The 18341-nt window shown below is 37.4% G+C and overlaps 1 protein-coding gene across 4 annotated transcripts in view; it reads right to left on the bottom strand.

The window, feature by feature from the left end:
- The window catches only part of IFT81 (intraflagellar transport 81), a 45938-nt gene that overhangs the window by 4700 nt on the left and 22897 nt on the right, over nt 1–18341 (bottom strand). For all 4 annotated transcript variants that reach the window (XR_012625605.1, XM_074843807.1, XM_074843808.1 and 1 more), the window contains 7 exons: nt 11504–11653; nt 9419–9547; nt 8212–8301; nt 7124–7210; nt 5469–5540; nt 5293–5378; nt 431–476 (listed from right to left, as the gene is read on the bottom strand). Coding sequence is in view for 3 of the 4 variants with exons in the window: in XM_074843807.1 (XP_074699908.1) it covers nt 431–476; nt 5293–5378; nt 5469–5540; nt 7124–7210; nt 8212–8301; nt 9419–9547; nt 11504–11653 (660 nt within the window). In the remaining variant the exon portion in view is untranslated. The remainder of the gene's footprint in view (nt 1–430; nt 477–5292; nt 5379–5468; nt 5541–7123; nt 7211–8211; nt 8302–9418; nt 9548–11503; nt 11654–18341) is intronic.

Here is an 18341-nt window from a genome sequence, read left to right as displayed (position 1 = left end):
GACAACTGCTTTTGTTTAACACTGCAGCGCTGATGATCCCCTGGCCTTTAATAACAGTGATAAGGCTGACAGGCTCAAAATTTATTGTCTTCAACAGGTTGCTTTATATACAACATAAAACTTGAGCTGGCACAGTTTGTGATGCCCATGTTTCAGTTTCTTATCCAAATGGTTTTCAGGGAATGTGCTGTCATGTTAAGCTGTTTGACTATCTTTTACAAGCGGCTCATGCTATACTCTGCAGGAAATCAAGCCCTGAAGAGTAAGCGTGATCTCTTTTCAGGGTATTAGTTACCAATGCCAGCAGTAATGGAATTTTCTTTGTAGGCTGCAATATGCTTTTTATAAAAGACTGACCACTCATTAGTAAGAAACCCCACAAAAATATGAGCTGTACAATGTTTTTACAAGGTAAAAACCTCATTCTTACCTTCCCAAGGTTTTCTTGTTCAAGGATCATTCGTGTATACTGTTCTCTAAAGGAAATATAAAATAATTTTATTACGATTTCATTTGGTTCTATGTAATAGAACAGAACAATGATGCAATCATGGAACATTATGAAGGGATTGGGGGGTTCATAAATGAGACAGAAGAGGAAGCATGAAGAAACCTTTTCATCATTGGACAACATCAAGGATCACATCTCTCCGATTCTCTCAGTTGTGCAGTTGGGAAAAGTGATATTGGATAAGATCTCTTATATTTTTGAAGCAGGCATCATTACTGCTCCTTCCAGCTTGAAGACAACAGCAAGATCATTTAGATAAGATATACATGATCCCTTTTTAATAATGCATTTATCCTGAGATATTCTGAGGTTAGCCAGTGGCCTCATTTGTACCAGCATCAGAGTTTACAAATCCACAGCCCTTAATTCCTGTGAATGCAGCGTTAGAATGAGTGGGAAAATACAGGAACGAAGGGGAATAGTATTTCACCCCAGGTTTGACAAATCCAACGACTGCAATGGAACCACTGTGCGTTCTTCACTTTCAGAAAACAGCCGTCACATTTAGGTGCCTAAATATAGGCTTAGAAGCATAACTGTTGACATTCATTATTAAAAATCTTGGCTGTACACCTCTGTCTGTAACAAGTGGCTGGATCACTTTCTGACATATGCAAACTTGATACATGAAACCTGACAATATAATATGCAAACCGTAACAGCATGATTGAGATACATTACTATGTACTTATTTTAATTTTTTTGGAAATGCGACAATAAAAAAACCCTTCACCGATTCACTTAAAAAAAAAAATCAATTATTATAATTCGTGTGTAACGGGTACACTTAGAGGTTGAGAATTTGTTATGGAATACAAAATAACCCGGCTCATCTGAAGAAATTTCCAAATTGCCCAGGGTAGAAGAACATTGCATGGAGAAATCCTAATTTCCAGGAAGAAATATCAGCCTTCATGACACCAGAGTGTGAAGGTTTGCTAGAGCGTGGTGAGCAGCCATGTAGAACCAAGGCACCACGTTTCTTATATTCCTTCCATTTCCCTGAGTACTCCAGGCGTTCGACCGGAGCACTTGGGCCCCTGGCCACCTGGTCCTGCCTGCCACGCTCGCTGCGGAACACACGGGCAAGGAATGAAGCTGCATCGTTTTATGATCTCGCACTCTTGGACAATTCTAGCCAGACCAAATCAGAGCCGTCCTGAGGCTGCTCTAAGTGCTGCGTTGCACAGCTGATCCCCAGCAATCCCCACCAAATCAAAGAGATGGAAAGCCACACTGAATCTTCTTATTTCCACTGGCACACAGCATATGTTCGCACATGTTTGGCCTCGAGAACATACTTTTTTTCTTTTTAAGTAGAGTTTTCAAAGTAATCATCAGAAGATTAGATGTCTTTCCTAGTAAGTTTTTCTTTACTATTTATAATGATGACTGGAAAGAATGCAACTTAGTAACTTCATTAAAAAACCCACAACTTTCTATTTTTAGAGAAGAAAATTAACTTTTCACATTCCTAAGAAGTGACTCCACGGAACAGAGAGTTTATATTCAATAAGGAGGGACAGAATTAAGACATTTTTTGTTCAATACGTTGTTAGGAAAGTGCTATTCTATTTATGGTTCATTTTTACTCCGTTTACATTCCAGTGCCTGCTGAAAAATACATTCACATTCTAAAAGGATGTGTAGAAAAAAAAATTATCGTCTCATTTTATATTTTGCAAAGATCTCTATATTGAACTTTGTTGTAATTCATTTAAATGTGATGGGTCTGTGACCTCTTACAGAAGGTCAAAAATGTGTATAGTCACTGTGCGAGGGTAATTTCCCTTGCTTCTGTGCCCACAGTTAGCAAGTGAACCAGGGACAGCAGAGAGAGTGGTAATGCTCCGCTCACATTCTCCTCACCATACCTGGAATTACATAGCTAGACTCACACTGAATTCCAGCGTTTGGCTCTGATGGCTTGTCCGTGTGAATACTCACATTGTGGATGTTCATTTCACGAGTATTTGAGTTGGAGCGTTTTTTGCTTAGCATCTGTGAGTAAACTCAGACCCTCCCCTTCCCCGCGAGGCCAAAAAAGGGCAGTGCCTGCTGTTTGACCCGCATTTCCTCTCAGCTGCTCGGCTGAGCTGGCCTGCTTTTCAGACTAATGAATTTTCACATCGTCACTAAGATTTTTCTCACAGCCACTTCTCTTTTCATCCTTCTGCTTAATTTTGCTGTTCCCTCATCTTTCATAAGAAATTAGATTAATTTCTTATTTCCTACAGCCTTCCATGATTTTGTGAGATGGAATAAGAGGCTTCTTACCTTCCACTCACCTTCTATCTCCTCGTCTTTTTCTTCTCCCACCCTAACATTAGTAGCTTTGATTCTTTCCTTACTCTTATTTTTCCTACATTGTTTACTACACAGTGTAAACATTTTCACGCCTCAGAGTCTTGCAGAAGGTCTCTGTGATGGATATTAATTTAGCCTGTCATTTCCTAGTGATCTCTGCCTCATGTTCTAGAACAGCAGGAGATGCAGCTGCACTGGTACCAGCGCAAGGTGCATCAGGACAACTTCTACTTCATGAAGGATCTGATGGAGGAAGACGACCTCATCTCTGAGTGACTCCTGAGGGGATCCCTGGAGTTTCCTCATTCAGTCTGACACATCACTATCCCTGTCAAGGGCCCCATTCCAGAGCCCATAACATCTTAGTGGTCAACTACTGCCTTTTTTTCACTCCACAATGAGTGAAGAAATTGCCTCTGGTGATATGGAATGACACTTGATTACATACACGACCAACTAACGGTGCTTCCCTCGTTGCCACCACTGCAATGGAAAGGTCCAGAAATTATTATGAAAGGTAGAAAATCCTAAGAGGACAGATATCTTGGGAAATTAATTTATTCTTCCATCTCCTTTGAGAAGTGACAGACAACTACTGGTTCTCTTTTCCTGTTGTGACGGCAGCATGCTGGATGATGTGAAGCTTTCAAATGGAATGTAGAATGACTATTAACTATCTAGTTAAGTAGTTCTATCTTTGCTTTGTCACTCATTCACATTTTTAAATTGGTTTGTGAATGGGACAATTTTGTGAAGCGTTTTGGCACATCGTACAGAAGACTGTACATGAACCACAGCTCTGACATGACAGATTACACAGATCTCAAGCTACAATCTGTCCTGTTGCCGAAATACAAATGCAGAAGTCTAAGAAGAGGCCTCACATCAAGGAACTACATCACTGTGGCTTTTTAAAGCCTAAGCAATAAAGCAAGCTGTAGGAATGCTGATTGATGCAGACTGTGAGATGGAGAGGTACAAGGCAGAGCTGATGCCCCCTCCGCACTGAACTAAAAATGATACACTCTGTGGAGATTCCTTGGTACAGTAATGACTACACCTTGAAGGAGACCCAATCCTACTCTCAAAACAGAGTGTTTTTCACTCATTCCATTCATTAAAAAATAAACCAAAGACCCTTGATCAAACTGAACAAACGTGAATTTTAAAACCTCTGTTTTAGTAAATATTTTCATGACTGAGAAATACTGTGGTGCAAAAGCCAAGAGACCACTTTGTAAAACTAGTGACAACAATTTAAGCTTGTTTATTTTGTTGACAGCTAGCATCTAAGAATTTATTTTTTTATGTCAAGGATAAAACTAGCTGGAAAACAATTTCTATTTCATGTAAAATTCTGAAATTTTGAAAAACTAATTATGAAGAATAAAAAGCAGGTATTTTGACACTTTTACCAAATGAAAGTTATAAATGTTTTGTTTTGGATTTTCCTGATGTTTAATTTTGATGGATCTGAGCCAGCTTGTTGACTTTATTGTCTGAATTTTGTTTCAACTTTCATATTGTATTAAATGATTGAACATATACAAAAATTTTAAACAGGATAGTTTTATAAAAATATGTAGGATGCAGTAAAATGTGTAAAAAAAAACTATACGACATGTTAACATTTAGACTTCTTAGCACATATACTTAATCCAAAATACCTCATTCTCGTAAAACATTTCAATCTTTGGCAGGACTGCATCATTTAAAATAGAAAACTACACCAAAAAAATCATCAGCTCAATTCATAACCTCTTCTGCTTCTCTCCCTACCAGGCAAAGGCAGGGGGTCCTGAAAAAACTCACAGAATGAATCAACAGTCTTTGTATTGGAGTAAATTCAATTGAGTGTAAAGATGAAGGTTAGTGTGATGGTACAGAACAGTATTCATTCTACCTCCAGTAAGAACTACAAATAGGAGCAAACCAAAATCCATTTATGATGAGTATATGCAGTCCTCTGTGCCTGTACCAATGATGGCAATAGCTTTTTTCTTGAAAGAAGAGTAGAAGATCTGCAAGAAATGGCCAGAATCTGAGGGCAGCATATGGTTGCTCTCTAAGAGGTGGTAGACTTCTACTCCTGCATGCTGGAGTAGAACTAGAACTAGTTTCAGGGAGAAACTTGGCAGGGGCATTATGTCTGGTAGAGCCACACTTCCCGCAGGACCTAGCTGAAGCACAGCTTCTCTGAGCTTCTGCCAACAGGGGCTGCAAGTTAAAACCGCTATCTGGGGCCTATAATCTCCAGCAGGAAGGGAAAATCTTTTGGTATGTCTGAGAGAAGTCGTAGGTTTACAGCAGTATATACTGGAATTTGAGATGCTTATTTTTAGATTATTATAGTGTTTCTAAATTTATCAGGTGAACTCCTCCAGTTCAAATGCCAGTGAGAAAATTCCTAACTTCAGCCTTAGTTTATGAATATCCTTCAAGTTAACACAAAGGAAACACTTTAATACATTTACCGAATTGCCTTTCGTCTCTCCTGTGGGTCTGAAGAAACATATGCCTTCATTTCTTCTTTAGCACGCTGCAGCTGTACTTCTAGATTCTATAAAGAAGTGTGTAATTAAAAAAATATATCTACTATAATTGCTATTTCATTTCACAACAAACAATTTGGTCCCTCTTGTGATCTTACCCTTTTCATGCAGTTAATGTAACGGTAGTTGCTTTCTTCCTGAACACACTCCTCAAGAAGTCCTTTTACTTCCTGCAGTACAAGAATAAGATTTCAAAGGACATGGTAACCGAAAGTCCGCAGGAGATGCCCCGTGTTGCTATATAAGCCATGAGAATCCATAATAGAAAGAGGCATTAACACTGAATTGATAATTTCTTAAATGTTTATATAATTTGGGCTTTACAGAAGTCTCTTTTAAAGTGAAAGGCAATTGCTTTTTTTAGATTTGCAGTTTCAGTCACGGTTAAGAGATGCTAAACGATTGTTAATAGGTGTTTATTAATGAGACTGACTTCTAACAGACACTCCACAAGTGCTGCCAAGACTCTTGTTCCTAAGCACATCTTAAGTGCTAAATGCAGTTGTGAATAAGCGTTTCCTGGAACACATCTGCAAATGTACATTAGAAGCTACAGACATGTTAATAGTGTGTTAATTAGCAATTGATAATTATGTTGAGGAGTATGGAGACAGTGGGTTCGTCCTATCTCTAAATGGTCCATGCCAAAAAACCTAATAATCCCAATGGAATCTGTGTACTCCGGGTCACACAGCAGTTGTCAACTCCACAGCTCTGTCACCATCTGATTTTCAGACCATCAGCTGGAAAACCAAATTCTGCTGTTCAACTGCTAGAGTTTGCTGACACTCATGTCCAGCTTAATCAGTGGATGTGACTGTCATCATGTGTTAGAAAATGACTAAGATTTGTCTGCCAAGAAAAAAAGCCTTGATGATATTGTGAAATAGTTCTCATGGAAGGTCTACTTCATAGTAGGTTCATCTGTGGATTCTTTTATTTTGCTTGGATGAAGCCATACAAAGGTACTTTTAGTGCAGGAAAAGAATTACCTCTGTACCCACCCACACTTTAAATGTAGGCCTTTTTTATTTTGAAATATATTCCTTATGTGGGCAAGGCCGTGAAAAATCAAGTCAAGTCAAGTCAAGACAAAATTCACAGGAGGTGATCTAGTGAGATAAAGCAGATTCACATAAACATATTAACACTGTCCCCACCTGAAAGGAGTGTGCTGGTTTAAGTACCTCGCTTCCCAAAAGCACTGTAGTTCAAGTAAGGCATAAACTACACACACACAAGCTCTTAGCTGTACCTACATGGTAGTAGTTTTAAAAAACTGTTGCATGCCAGAATACAAGACAGTCACATTTAATGAAGTATCCTTGCCATCCATTTCAGTGCATTAATTATCCATTGGATTGGTTGCTAATTTAATGAATCTGCTAAATGCATATAAAGACTTGTCTGAATAAATTAATCCTTATTTTATGGTCAGATTGTTAGCAGGATTTCTGGCAGAAGCATCTTCTTTTACAATAGCCTTGCTAATCCCAGCTGGACGTCAGTGGATGGACTGGTGTACCCCTGAGTTCATTTGTTGCTATTCAGAACAGGAGATGTGTGTGACTGTAGCTGGTCCACAGCAGCTTCAGTCATGATTTGCATAGTTGTGGATCGCCACTGACTCACTTCCACCTGAAGTGGGTTTGTACTTTCCCTATCCAGAGGGAAGGCAGGGCAAATATCATACCATAGTGAGTAACCTGTTGCACAGCATTTATTAATATGCACAAACACGCCACCATCTTACCTGTTCCAGCGTAGAGCGATTGCTCTCTAACCCCGCTGCACAACTGTCGTATTGGATTTTTTTTTCATCACATTCTTGAGTTAATTCCTTATGTGAAAAGGGCAAAAGGGTACATAAATGAACTCTTCAATTGACTGACATGTGACATTCAAGCAGACTGTGTTCTTGTCGGTCTCACACATCCACCTCAGCTCTTGGCACATGCACAGACACTTACATAAACTGAGCAGGCACAGGGGTATCGTTACACCCGGGGAAGCCACTAGCCTCCACCCGCATACTGGCAGATCAGCTGTACACACCACAACATAGCACACAAATTTCCTCCTCACAGCCACATCCAGAGCTTTAATGTGGTAGGTTAATAGGGCAGCGTTTGCAAGAAGGAAGGAAAAATAATTATAAAAATAGAGATTAAGAAAGGATTAATATACTTGCTACCTATGAAAAGCCAGCTTTCTAGTAGCACACCACAAATGCCTTCGCTGGATTTCATTTGTTGACACCTTTAATAGAACCGTTAAAGTAAGTTTGCTGGAAATTTGGTTGATAGATAAATGAATAGCTCTGCTTCTATAGCAATGAGCCATCTTACAGCAGCTCAATGTTTTGCAGCTCTAAAATTTTGAAAACAAATGGACAAATCTGTCATTCCTACAGACTAATATAGGACTTGGATCAATGTATTCAACTATTTGGATGAGATATTATTTGCAATCCATTTAAAAAGGAGAGCATCAGTTGAGATCATTAGTGCTGAGGTACAGAAAAAGCTCTGAAACCAATCTGAAAACTAACTTTGCTATAGTTTTGAACCATGACTTTTTAAATTTCCCCCTAATGTAGTAATTTTTTAAATTGCTATAAAGGACAAAATCATCAGCCTGATTTTGTGCCTGCACCGTCAGCTTTTACAAATTCCAGCCTTTAACATGTTGCCTGTTGCAAATCACTGTTGGCCCATCCCGCTATTTCCAGCTTTCCTTCAGTTGATTATGTCCTTGTACAGCACTACAGAGACCTGTAAATTACACCTACTCCTGATTCTGACTTTATTTACATAGAGCAAGAGAAGTGTTCCTACTAACCTGGCACTTTTGACGCAACTGTCTCAGTTCTTTGATAACAGGAGCTAGGCTTGCCTTCTTCTCTGCCACCATAGCATTCAGTTTTTTTACCTGATAGAGGGACAAAATAATATACATTAACACTATGATACTAATAGTACATTTCTATAATTAGGAATGTGAAAAGAGAGAGAAGTAAATCAAAATATGGAGAGGAAAAATGGGTGATGAAGCCTGAACTATACATAACATAAGTTCAGGCCTGATTACAAAGGGAAAGAGCCCAACTTGCAGTGGGGTCGTTACCACAAATGAGACAAATTCTGCTCCTGTTCTTTCAACCAAGAACATCACAGCAAAGTCCAGAAAACAGCCCATGTGCCAGACACCTAAAGAGCTTAAGGAGCAGGGGAACTGAAGGAGTTGCACTGAGGTGGACTGAGAGAAAGGAAGAAATCCTTAAGAAAACAAACAAACAAAGCTACATAGGTTAAATAAAGTTTGAAAATGCTAAAATAAGGTCACTTTAAAATATTTATACTGAAAATTCAAATTTGATCCAGCTATTTGAGAATCATTCTATTTTAATTATACCACTTTATTTTAAAAGTGCCCTAATGATTTCAAAGAATGCTATTTTGCTTTTTGCTCTTTTCTAATATTTTCAAATTAGAAATTCAAGTTCTGTCTTGCTTCTATGGCTATGTGGGAAGTTAAATTAAAACATGACAGATCTAAGGGCAATTGATAATTAGGCTATAGAGGAAAAGACAAGATATTTAGCTCTTTAGGCATATTAAGTACTTTTTTAACAAACGCTTAACTCCAGTGATTTACAAGCATTTTAGAAAAAGATTCTGTTAAGGAGACAAACCATTCGTCTCTTTCAAATAATGTGCAAGAACAAATATGAAACCATGCCTGAAATCACTAAAAAGTAAAAGGCCAAAGATGACAAGACTTGATATCCCTAATGCTTCTGATTCATTTTTAAGATTTATTTTTTTGCTAATTCTAAATTTCTTCTTTGTACATTAAAAGAAATGCACATTTTAATAAACTTTTTCAAGATTACCTTTGCAGATGTATACTGTTTGAATTATTTAAAAATATATAAACATAGATTAAAAGAAAATTAAAAACCCAAAGAAAGATTTAACTTGGTTTTATATGCTGAGGAACCAGATATTCAAATTGAGGAAATACAATAGTTTAAGATGAAAATCACCATTTCAGACATGTTATCTAGCGTCCGGCCTTTCATTTCATCCATTTCACTCTTTACTGCAGATACTCTTTCCAGCTCCTCCTGGGTGTAACTATATCCAGAAATACCTTTCTTGTCCTCAATAGCTTGCTGCAGACACAAAAAATTAAATGCCGAATGTGAATCCATTAATCAAGTAACATAGCAAATTCCTTCACAGAGTCAAAATATTGTAAGAAAGTAGAAAAGGTAAGTACTGTAATCAATGTATTTTAAAAGTGATTAATAATCTAGCTGCCAGAAAAACTAACTTTTTATCTAGTGCCTGTACAGTAGCATAAATAAGAACTTTCTGTAAATACAGTATTTGGTCATCCAGCGCCCAATGAAATTAACAGAAAGCTTCCACAAAGTAAAGTGGGCTTTGGGCCAGGCTCTGAAGAAGTTCAATGTGTAAAATCCAGATGTTTAATCTGAAGATGTAGCTAACTATTTTTTAAACAACTGTCAAGCAAAACTAAGTTAGAATTGTATTTATTATAGTAACATTAATACCATCTTACCGAATTCTAGCATTACATTACATAAATTTTACATTCAATTATATGTTGATGTAATGGTCTTTAGCAATGCTTGCTCATTAAGTACGTGACGAGGGTATTTTCTGAAATCTGAAAGCTAAGTGTTGATTCACGCATCTACAATTTGTTAGAAAGCAAAACATTCCTTCTTAAAAGTGCCATATATCTATGAACTCCAAGTCCGTTATCCTCAAAAACCTTTTACAACCATATGTTTAAGAAAAGATTTGTCTCTACTAATAGCTACTGCTACCATGATGGAAGCATTTTGTAAACTTTAATAGCAGTGTGTAGTTTGACAGGGCGTTATGCCCAGGGCTAGAAAAAGTGTGTTTGATTCTATGGGAAAAAAGTGTGCACTAGGCATCTGGTGGTAAGAACTTTATGAAGTCAAAGCTCTGCAGTTTTACTACAGGGTGGTTCAGAAAAGGTCAGACTTGAATGAGAATATACTGTTTACCATGTATAGCCATTTCACAGGAAAACGTCTCATGCTTTGTCTCTGCTGTGATTTTCCTGTGAGATGACCAGTGTACATTAGTTATCCTGCTGTAAATAAACACTTTGTAAGTGTTTATTCACTTTTCTTCTAGTTGAGTAGCAATCATGAGAAAAAGCTCTGATCCTACTGCTTAGGTGCTTCTTTTCACCCAGGGAGCAGTTCTGGTTTTATTTTTAATTAAACAATGAATGCCCAATTGGAATAGCATGGCATCATCCACTGCATTTATGTGAGTATCTTTCCAAAGTCTATCCCATGTATTTTCACATTTCCAATTTTCTTTTAATAAGTATTTACTTTTATGTTTAAAAATGCAAAATATGTACATATATCAAAACAGATACAACATAAATAAATCCAAAGTATTCTGATAACAAGAATACTGGTATTGGGAGAAAATACTACAGCAGTAGTACTGCATTTGGGATGCATGTATATTCCCCAAATGCTTACAGCTATCCATCGCAGAAATCCTTCTCCTGCTGTTCTGGCTTAGAAAAAGCATTCACCCAGTTTTAAATGTTTCACTGACTGTGAAATGCATTTTCTTCTAAATATTCTGGGGTTAGAATGTTTCCTTCCTGTCCGCTCTTTTTTAAATACCATTCCTACATATTTTGCAGCAGTAACTTGAATCCTTCTTGCTGTTGATAATTTTCAAAGCCCTTACTATGTATGTGGATACCAAAAACTAATTTAAGAATCCAGCCTTGCTCTAACTGGATTTAGTGAAGATCTACCATTGACTTTAAAAAGCAGGGTCAAGCCCCTCAGTCTAAAAAGAAATTGCAGAACAGTCATGACTGCCTGTAAGAAACAGTTGCTGAACATAAAGCACAGCAGCTTAGCATAGCCAAGAGATAAAAATAAATTTTATACCCTAATGACTCTTTTACTAATGATAGCAGGAGAGCTGAGGATGATATACATCAGAATCTAACCAAACAACATCCATCTTATCATATAGCTGTTATCAGGGAAGGATGGCTGGTGGACTGTGGGAGCAGTAAATGCTTGTATTACCAACTGCTGCTGAATAGCCTCGTGGCGCTGTTTTAGAAGTTCTTCTGTCCTCTGGAGGATACCATACTCAGCTGTAATTTCTGCTATTTCCAGTCGCTTCTTTTTATAAAATGTGTTCTTGCTCCGGAGCTTATTAACATAGTGTTTAAACTAAAGAGAGAGAATAGAAATATCATTTAACTTAAAGCAAAAAAAGGGTCTTATCACAGACTGTTGCTATATAAAATGTAATTATCCTATTTGGACTGCATAATGAAGATTAAGTGTTTAGAAAAGAGGACTGGAATTCAGGATTCCCAGGGTCTATTTATTTTCAGCTCTGCATTTGTTCACCGAGTGAGATCAAGAAAATCAGCTCCATTGCTTTCTGTCCTAGCTCACTCATTTGTAATAGTGAGATCATTCAGTTCTGCTCACCACCATTTGACAGTGGGAAAATTAAAACTCTTTGCAAAATGTTGTGAGAATCATGGATAATAAAAAAGTTAATGTAATAGTAATTTGCACTTGTGACAAAGCACCAGATCAGAAGTGCGTAGCCCCAAAGAGCTCTGCAGACCAAGAAACATGATAAGAAAGTGCAGAAAAATTGGAAGAGAGCATGGGAAAACTTTTTTTTCAGTGATAGTTCTCAATAGTTAAAATCTGATGTTCTCTTTCCTTGACTCTTGCAGACCTAAATGATATCACTAGCTATGTTTTTAAAAACAGGAAAAATAAAAGCAGAATCACTGCACAGAAGCAGAGAAATGCAATATCTATTTCACTCAAAATCTAAAGTAATGGAGAATTTATATTTTTCTTAAAGACTAAGTAAAATGATACATAACCTTACAGCTCAACAGCCTTAGCTAATTTACATCTGAATCCATGTGTGCTCAATTTGTAACACATACGAAATATCAGGTGTTGAAACAAACATGTAATATTTTTCTTTGCCTTAATGCTGTCCCTCTGTCACACAGGCTTAGCTCTTATTCTTCTATTTTACATGAGAGCTATGAGGCAAATGCCAGTCACAGCTCAAAAATGCATTCAGATCCAGAGACGGAAAGCAAATAAAATTTATTAGAGTAAATGATGTAAGAACAGGCTTCAGAAAGTTCCTTGATGAGGAGGGGTCCAGCATGTGCAGAGTGAGCATAAAGCAGGCAGCCCCACGGAGAAAAGAGGAGTCCCACTACCACTGATACAAGTTTAAAACTCAAACATAAGAGAACTTTGATTTTGAAATGTACATTAATTTTTCTTTTTGCAAAACTATGCCTCTCCCTTCTAAAGAATAAATCCAAAAAACCAATGTGACCACAGCCTAAGAACCCCCAGAGTAACTGTATGTTCTATAAAAAGTGTCCTGGGCAAAATGCCCGAAATGAAATCAACCCTGTTCATCTGCCATCCTGTGCAATATCTAGGCCAAAGCTGCTTCTCTCTTGCTATGCTCCAGAACTATTTTTAAAGCCAAAAGCTATAAACGTTTTTGGTGAAAGAACAAACCCACAAATTACTCAATGTGCTCTATGCAGATTGGACTATGTGTGGCTTTGGAACACCATTTTACATTGTGCGTACTACCTAGGACAAGGATAGACAAGGTCACCTAAGCCACAGCACTGCGCAGCGGAGGCACTTCTGTTACTGTCGTACCGTCTTTGTTATAGTCTTGGCACACCTAACATAGTATTGCCAGAATTCATTCTTTTTCATAGCAAATTCAAGCATATCCTCTTAGTTAATACAAAAGACTTTTTTTTTTCCCAATTGTTTAGACAATACCAAGTTTTCTGTGATTTTCAAGAGATTATAGAAGTATAAATACAATCTCTCCAACCAACTGAGGAAAATTTAAGGGAAGCACAGTGGTCTGTCTCGACCAAGTAGTTCCTGAGATATTTCATCTGACCAGCGGAATATAGCATAAAAGTGATGTAAAGGATTAAACTTACTTAATGTGACCACATACAGCTATCAAATCTGAACGATTTTCTGTCAGTTTATCCCAGATGAAAAGCAAACTATTATTCTCTTCACTTCTATAGCTACTTTTAAGGTCTTGAAAATAGCTCGAGTGGGAGGTAGAGTATTTGCATATTCCATATTCAAAGCATAATGTATTTTACAATGGAAGTCAAAGGATCTTGTTGATTAAAGAACTGATTCCACCAATTCTATTATTAGTTGAATAAGTTAGGACTATATAATAAAAATTTAATCCAAAATGAACTACAAGTTGCTCACATTGATGAGCGAAACCTATTCATTTTAGGAGATGGATGTCTACCTTTCATCACAACCTCTGGCTTTTTAAAAGCAAACTTAACCTTTCACATAGCTTTTATTGCAGCAAACAAGGGAGAACAAGATATATACAACAGTAGCAAATTTATAGTATCTGTAGCAAATCAGTGGCAGAATGGCAGAATTTTCAAAAGACTTCATCTACTCCAAACACAGCACAGATTAGCCCCTCAAAATCTAACTGAAGGCTTCTTTAGATCCAGGGCCAAATTCAGAGCTGGAGTTACTAGATTTGACTCCACCCAAATCAGCAGCTTGTAGGGATCTTATGGCAAAATTAGGTTCCTTCAGCCTAAAAGCTGAAAATCATTCTGCAGGTTTCCAAAAATTAAAAATAAGCTTCTTGTAAAATACCAGTGCTTTCATTTGGTAAGCATTAATTACTTCTGAAACTTTATACATCTCATGCTCCCATCTATATGTAGATGAAAAATCAAGCCCTTAAAATGCTGTAAAACATTGTATTTTACTGCGGTAAAAGGTCTTTTAAATAATTTGAATAGTTCACAAAAGAATAACATATCACTTTAAAGTTAACTAGCCAAAAGGAATCCATTTTTGAGCAGCAGCATTTTCCCATAGACCAGGTCAACTGCTCCCTGCGCAGAAACTCAGCTCAGCCGACAGAATTCCCATGGATCTGTCAGTGCCCGCAGTGATGTACCATTCAAGGCTATGTCCACTCGTAAGCTTTTCTTTCTCAAGCAACTTAACACAAATAGTTATTTGAGCTTCAAAGATTAAATAACTGGACAAGAACCAAATGCTGGCACTGAGTTAGCAGTTAAAGTAAACAAGCCTGGAGACCCATGTTTGCTAGCCGAGTCAGAGCCCCCTGAGATATAAAAGCTATCCAAATGAAAGCAAAGAAAGATTATGCTTTTTGACTTGGCTATTTTTATGGGTGACTGTAACATAACAAGCGTGGAATCTAGATTATGAAGTAGAGTGAATGAAAATAGGACTTTGATCTCTCACAGAATGTCCTGAAGCACACAGGTATCTAGCATCCCTGGGCAGACTTCCTGTATTATGTTCCATTTTTACTGAAAAAAATCCAGCAATGCCAGTACTTTATGCTTCTCCACTTATTCCAATTGCTATCACCAGATTAAGTCTTACCGCACTTTTGTGAAGTAATTAAGTATTACGACAATTCTAAATACAACAAAAATCAAATCACAGCTATTAAAATGGCTTCTCCAGGACCATTCAGAGTCTGGCAGGTTACCCCCCTCCAGGGAAGAACGTAAGCATGTTGACCACATGCCTCAGTGCATTGCTGAATTGGGATCAAAGCCCAGCTCCTCTAATGCTGAAGTCTTATGCTTTCACTATAAGCCCATCATTTCGTCTCCTTAAAACTAACATTTGCCCCACGTGAAGTTTTCACAAGGTTCTGATTCCAAGATCATCATTAAAGGAGAAAATGGATAAGCTTGTTTTCAGGAAAGAACAAATCCCAGATTAATCCCTCACTTCTGAGTCAAATCTCTCTCTGGATTACTGTATCAATTTGATTGTGAGATAGTAATCAAAATATTCTTCATACAAAAGTACTACAGAAAATAACGTATAAATTGTAAAAGTAGAGATTTCTTTCTGAAATGCACAATCTAAACAAGGTTCCAAATAAACAGTTTTGTTAATAAAATTATTTGCATAAGCACAATAATTGCAGAAAATCTTAGCGGACTATCTCTATTTTTATTAAGAATTGAGGAACAGATGTTTTCATTTTCTAACTAGACCAATTAACATGATACAGAATGTCCAAAGTATTAAAATTCAGTTAGGAGAAGTTCCCGATCGTGACAGATTTTCAGTATTTTTTCCTAAGAGGCTTTACATTTAAGCTAGTACGGCCACTGTTGGATCGAGTTAGTAGCTCATACATGAAAGGATACACTTCTAAAGGATACGAGCACCATTACCTCAATCTATTAAAATGAAAGTACCCTACAGCCTGCTCATTGGACAGATCAATCAGGAAAATTCTTCATTAGCATTAAGTAGGATATCTCTTCTAGGAGTGCTTGCTTCTGGTCAGGAAAGAAGTATTAAAGTAGCCATTACTAATAATTTGGATCAATTAGAATATTTCTCATGAAAAACCATTTTCAGTTATCACTGAAAATGCACAGATCAATAAAATTGATGATTTATTCATGTGCTGAAAGAGCATCCAGTTCAGTTCAGATTTGTCTGAATCACTGCATACATTTGGCTTAAACGATGGTTAACTTCTTACAGCAAAAAGCTTCTGGCTTCTCTAAGAATCCTACAGATTTGACACTTTTGCTCTCACAACTTGACTACCAGCTACTCTCCTATTTTCATGTGTAAGAAGCCTTTGACAGACAGGAATATAACTGTACCTAGAACCTCAGTGAAAAGTTAAGAGAAAGATGGCAAACATAGGATAATATATCCTGGGTTCTGGCTTAAACCATTTAATGCTCAAGTTATGAGCTCCTTTATAGCTACTTTCTTAAAAATTCATCCACCTAGTTTGGAGCTAGATAACTGTTTCTGGTGGATTCACATGGACCCGACAGTTTTAGAGGAAAAGTCACAAGGTCTATGGTCCAAGACTGACTGTTTTCTCTGTTTGCAAATTGAAACAGTTTTTATATTGTTTTACCAGGGGGCAGGTAGGCATGGATGAGCATATGTATGAAAAAAAATTAAACTCCTTATGTAAATGCATACGCAAACCTTGCATATCTGTTAACAAACTGATAGGACTTTCTATGCCACTTTCTCAAAAACATATTAATTTCAACCACTGCAGCTAAGCACAGCAATGACACTATTCTATTCTGATACTTTGGGAAAGTCTAGGTTCTTGGGGCCCTATGCTGAACTCTGAAAAGTACAATGTGTTGTGTAAAGAGCTAAAAATATCACAGCTTTACCTAGGATCACTTGTAATTGAACCATCTAGCCTTCTAAGTGTCAACATTTGATTCCCTAATTTTCAGGATCTGACAGCTGCAGCTAGGAGCCTGCCAGCTTTACCGCATGCTCATTGTACTTTCTTTGAAGTGTTTAAAAAGATTTCATAATCCCTGCAGCAGACAATTTATTCCTACCTTTTTGTGCTTGATGTAAATGAATTTGTTATTCCCCGCTGCTTCTTCTAAGTTGTATCTAGCTGTATCACCTCTCCAACCAACTGGAATGCTGAACATTCCTTTTTATGATTAGAGAGGAAAGCAAAACACTAGCACCTAAAAACATAAGCCAGAATTGACCTTTTGGTGAATGAAGTGCTGAGAAGACTTTAACTGGAGATCCAAATACTGGTAGGGGTGCACAAGTTAGGAAGGCACCGATTCTTCAATTGCCAAGTCTTGCGAGTGCCATGATACAAGAGGATACAGCAAAGCGAGACAAAGATGAGAAAAACTGGGTATAGAAGAAAAAGAATTCTTTGATTTAACTGTAGCATTTAGATAGGTTAAACATGGTAGGATTAAAAGTCTGTTTTAAACTTAAGACAGCAAAAGTATTTGTTAAAAAGCCCCGGTTCTTCCTTTTTGAAAATGGAGGACCTAAACGTAAAATGTGTTTGATGGCAACAAGGAAGCATCAGGAAGCTCTCGGCTGTCAGAGCGTGCAAAGTGAAGGTTGACTGTACAACCTCTTTCTGTCCCCACTGACCCTATGTATCACAACAGTGACTCACCACTACTACATTAATCAAGATTTCCTTCAGTATTGGCTCCAAGCTGGAGTAACAGAGCACTGAACCAGAAAATACAAATTTAAAAGCATAACACATCAGAAACAAATCTATAGCAAAAGGTTGTCTGGTGAGTGATGAACCGAGACTTACTGATGAGAGATAACTTGTTCACTTCACTTTTGCTTCATCACCTCTTTCCTGCCAACTTATTTGTCTCATCTATCAGTCCTGTCTTCTCACAACCTAGACCCTGAAGCAGAACTGTTTCTGTAATATGAGTTTGCAATGTACTTTAAGGAGATACGAAGACTACAGCACCAAGGTCCTACGCAGCATTTTTGGCAGCAGACGTTTACAACAGAATTAAATATCACTGTCTCCATTTTCCAGATGAGGAATCTGCAACCTTTGAAAAAGAAGTGATCAAAATCACCACAAATTCAAATCCTTTCCTAGTTTTTAGCCACAGGAAACACTTTTTACTACTTTACACTGGTGCCAGTGAGTACCACTACAGTACACCTAATGAAGTAATAAGAACAGGACACAGATTGTATAATATCAGCTTCTTTGGGCCAGTGCGCAGAAAGTATTTTACAAAACAGGAAATCTTCTTACAAAAAGACAAACATTCCTTATTTTAAGCGGATGGTTTTGTCCAAAGTGTTCAGTCACTTATTCTTCACTCCTCAAAATGAAGAATTGAAAAGTCTTAAAAAGTCAAAAGCAGATCATACTTGAACAAAAGGAATGCAGGTTAGGTTCAAGACAGGTCTTTTTTCTGTCTTGAGCCTCTTCCTTGTGTAAGACAATTAACTTGAATTTTTCATTATTAAGCCTTTTACGAGG

This window comes from Strix aluco, chromosome 18 (assembly GCF_031877795.1).
Source record: "Strix aluco isolate bStrAlu1 chromosome 18, bStrAlu1.hap1, whole genome shotgun sequence".
In the NCBI taxonomy this organism is placed as follows: Eukaryota; Metazoa; Chordata; class Aves; order Strigiformes; family Strigidae; genus Strix; species Strix aluco.
Note: the sequence above shows the minus strand (reverse complement) of the source record. Positions and strands in the feature narration are given on the sequence as shown.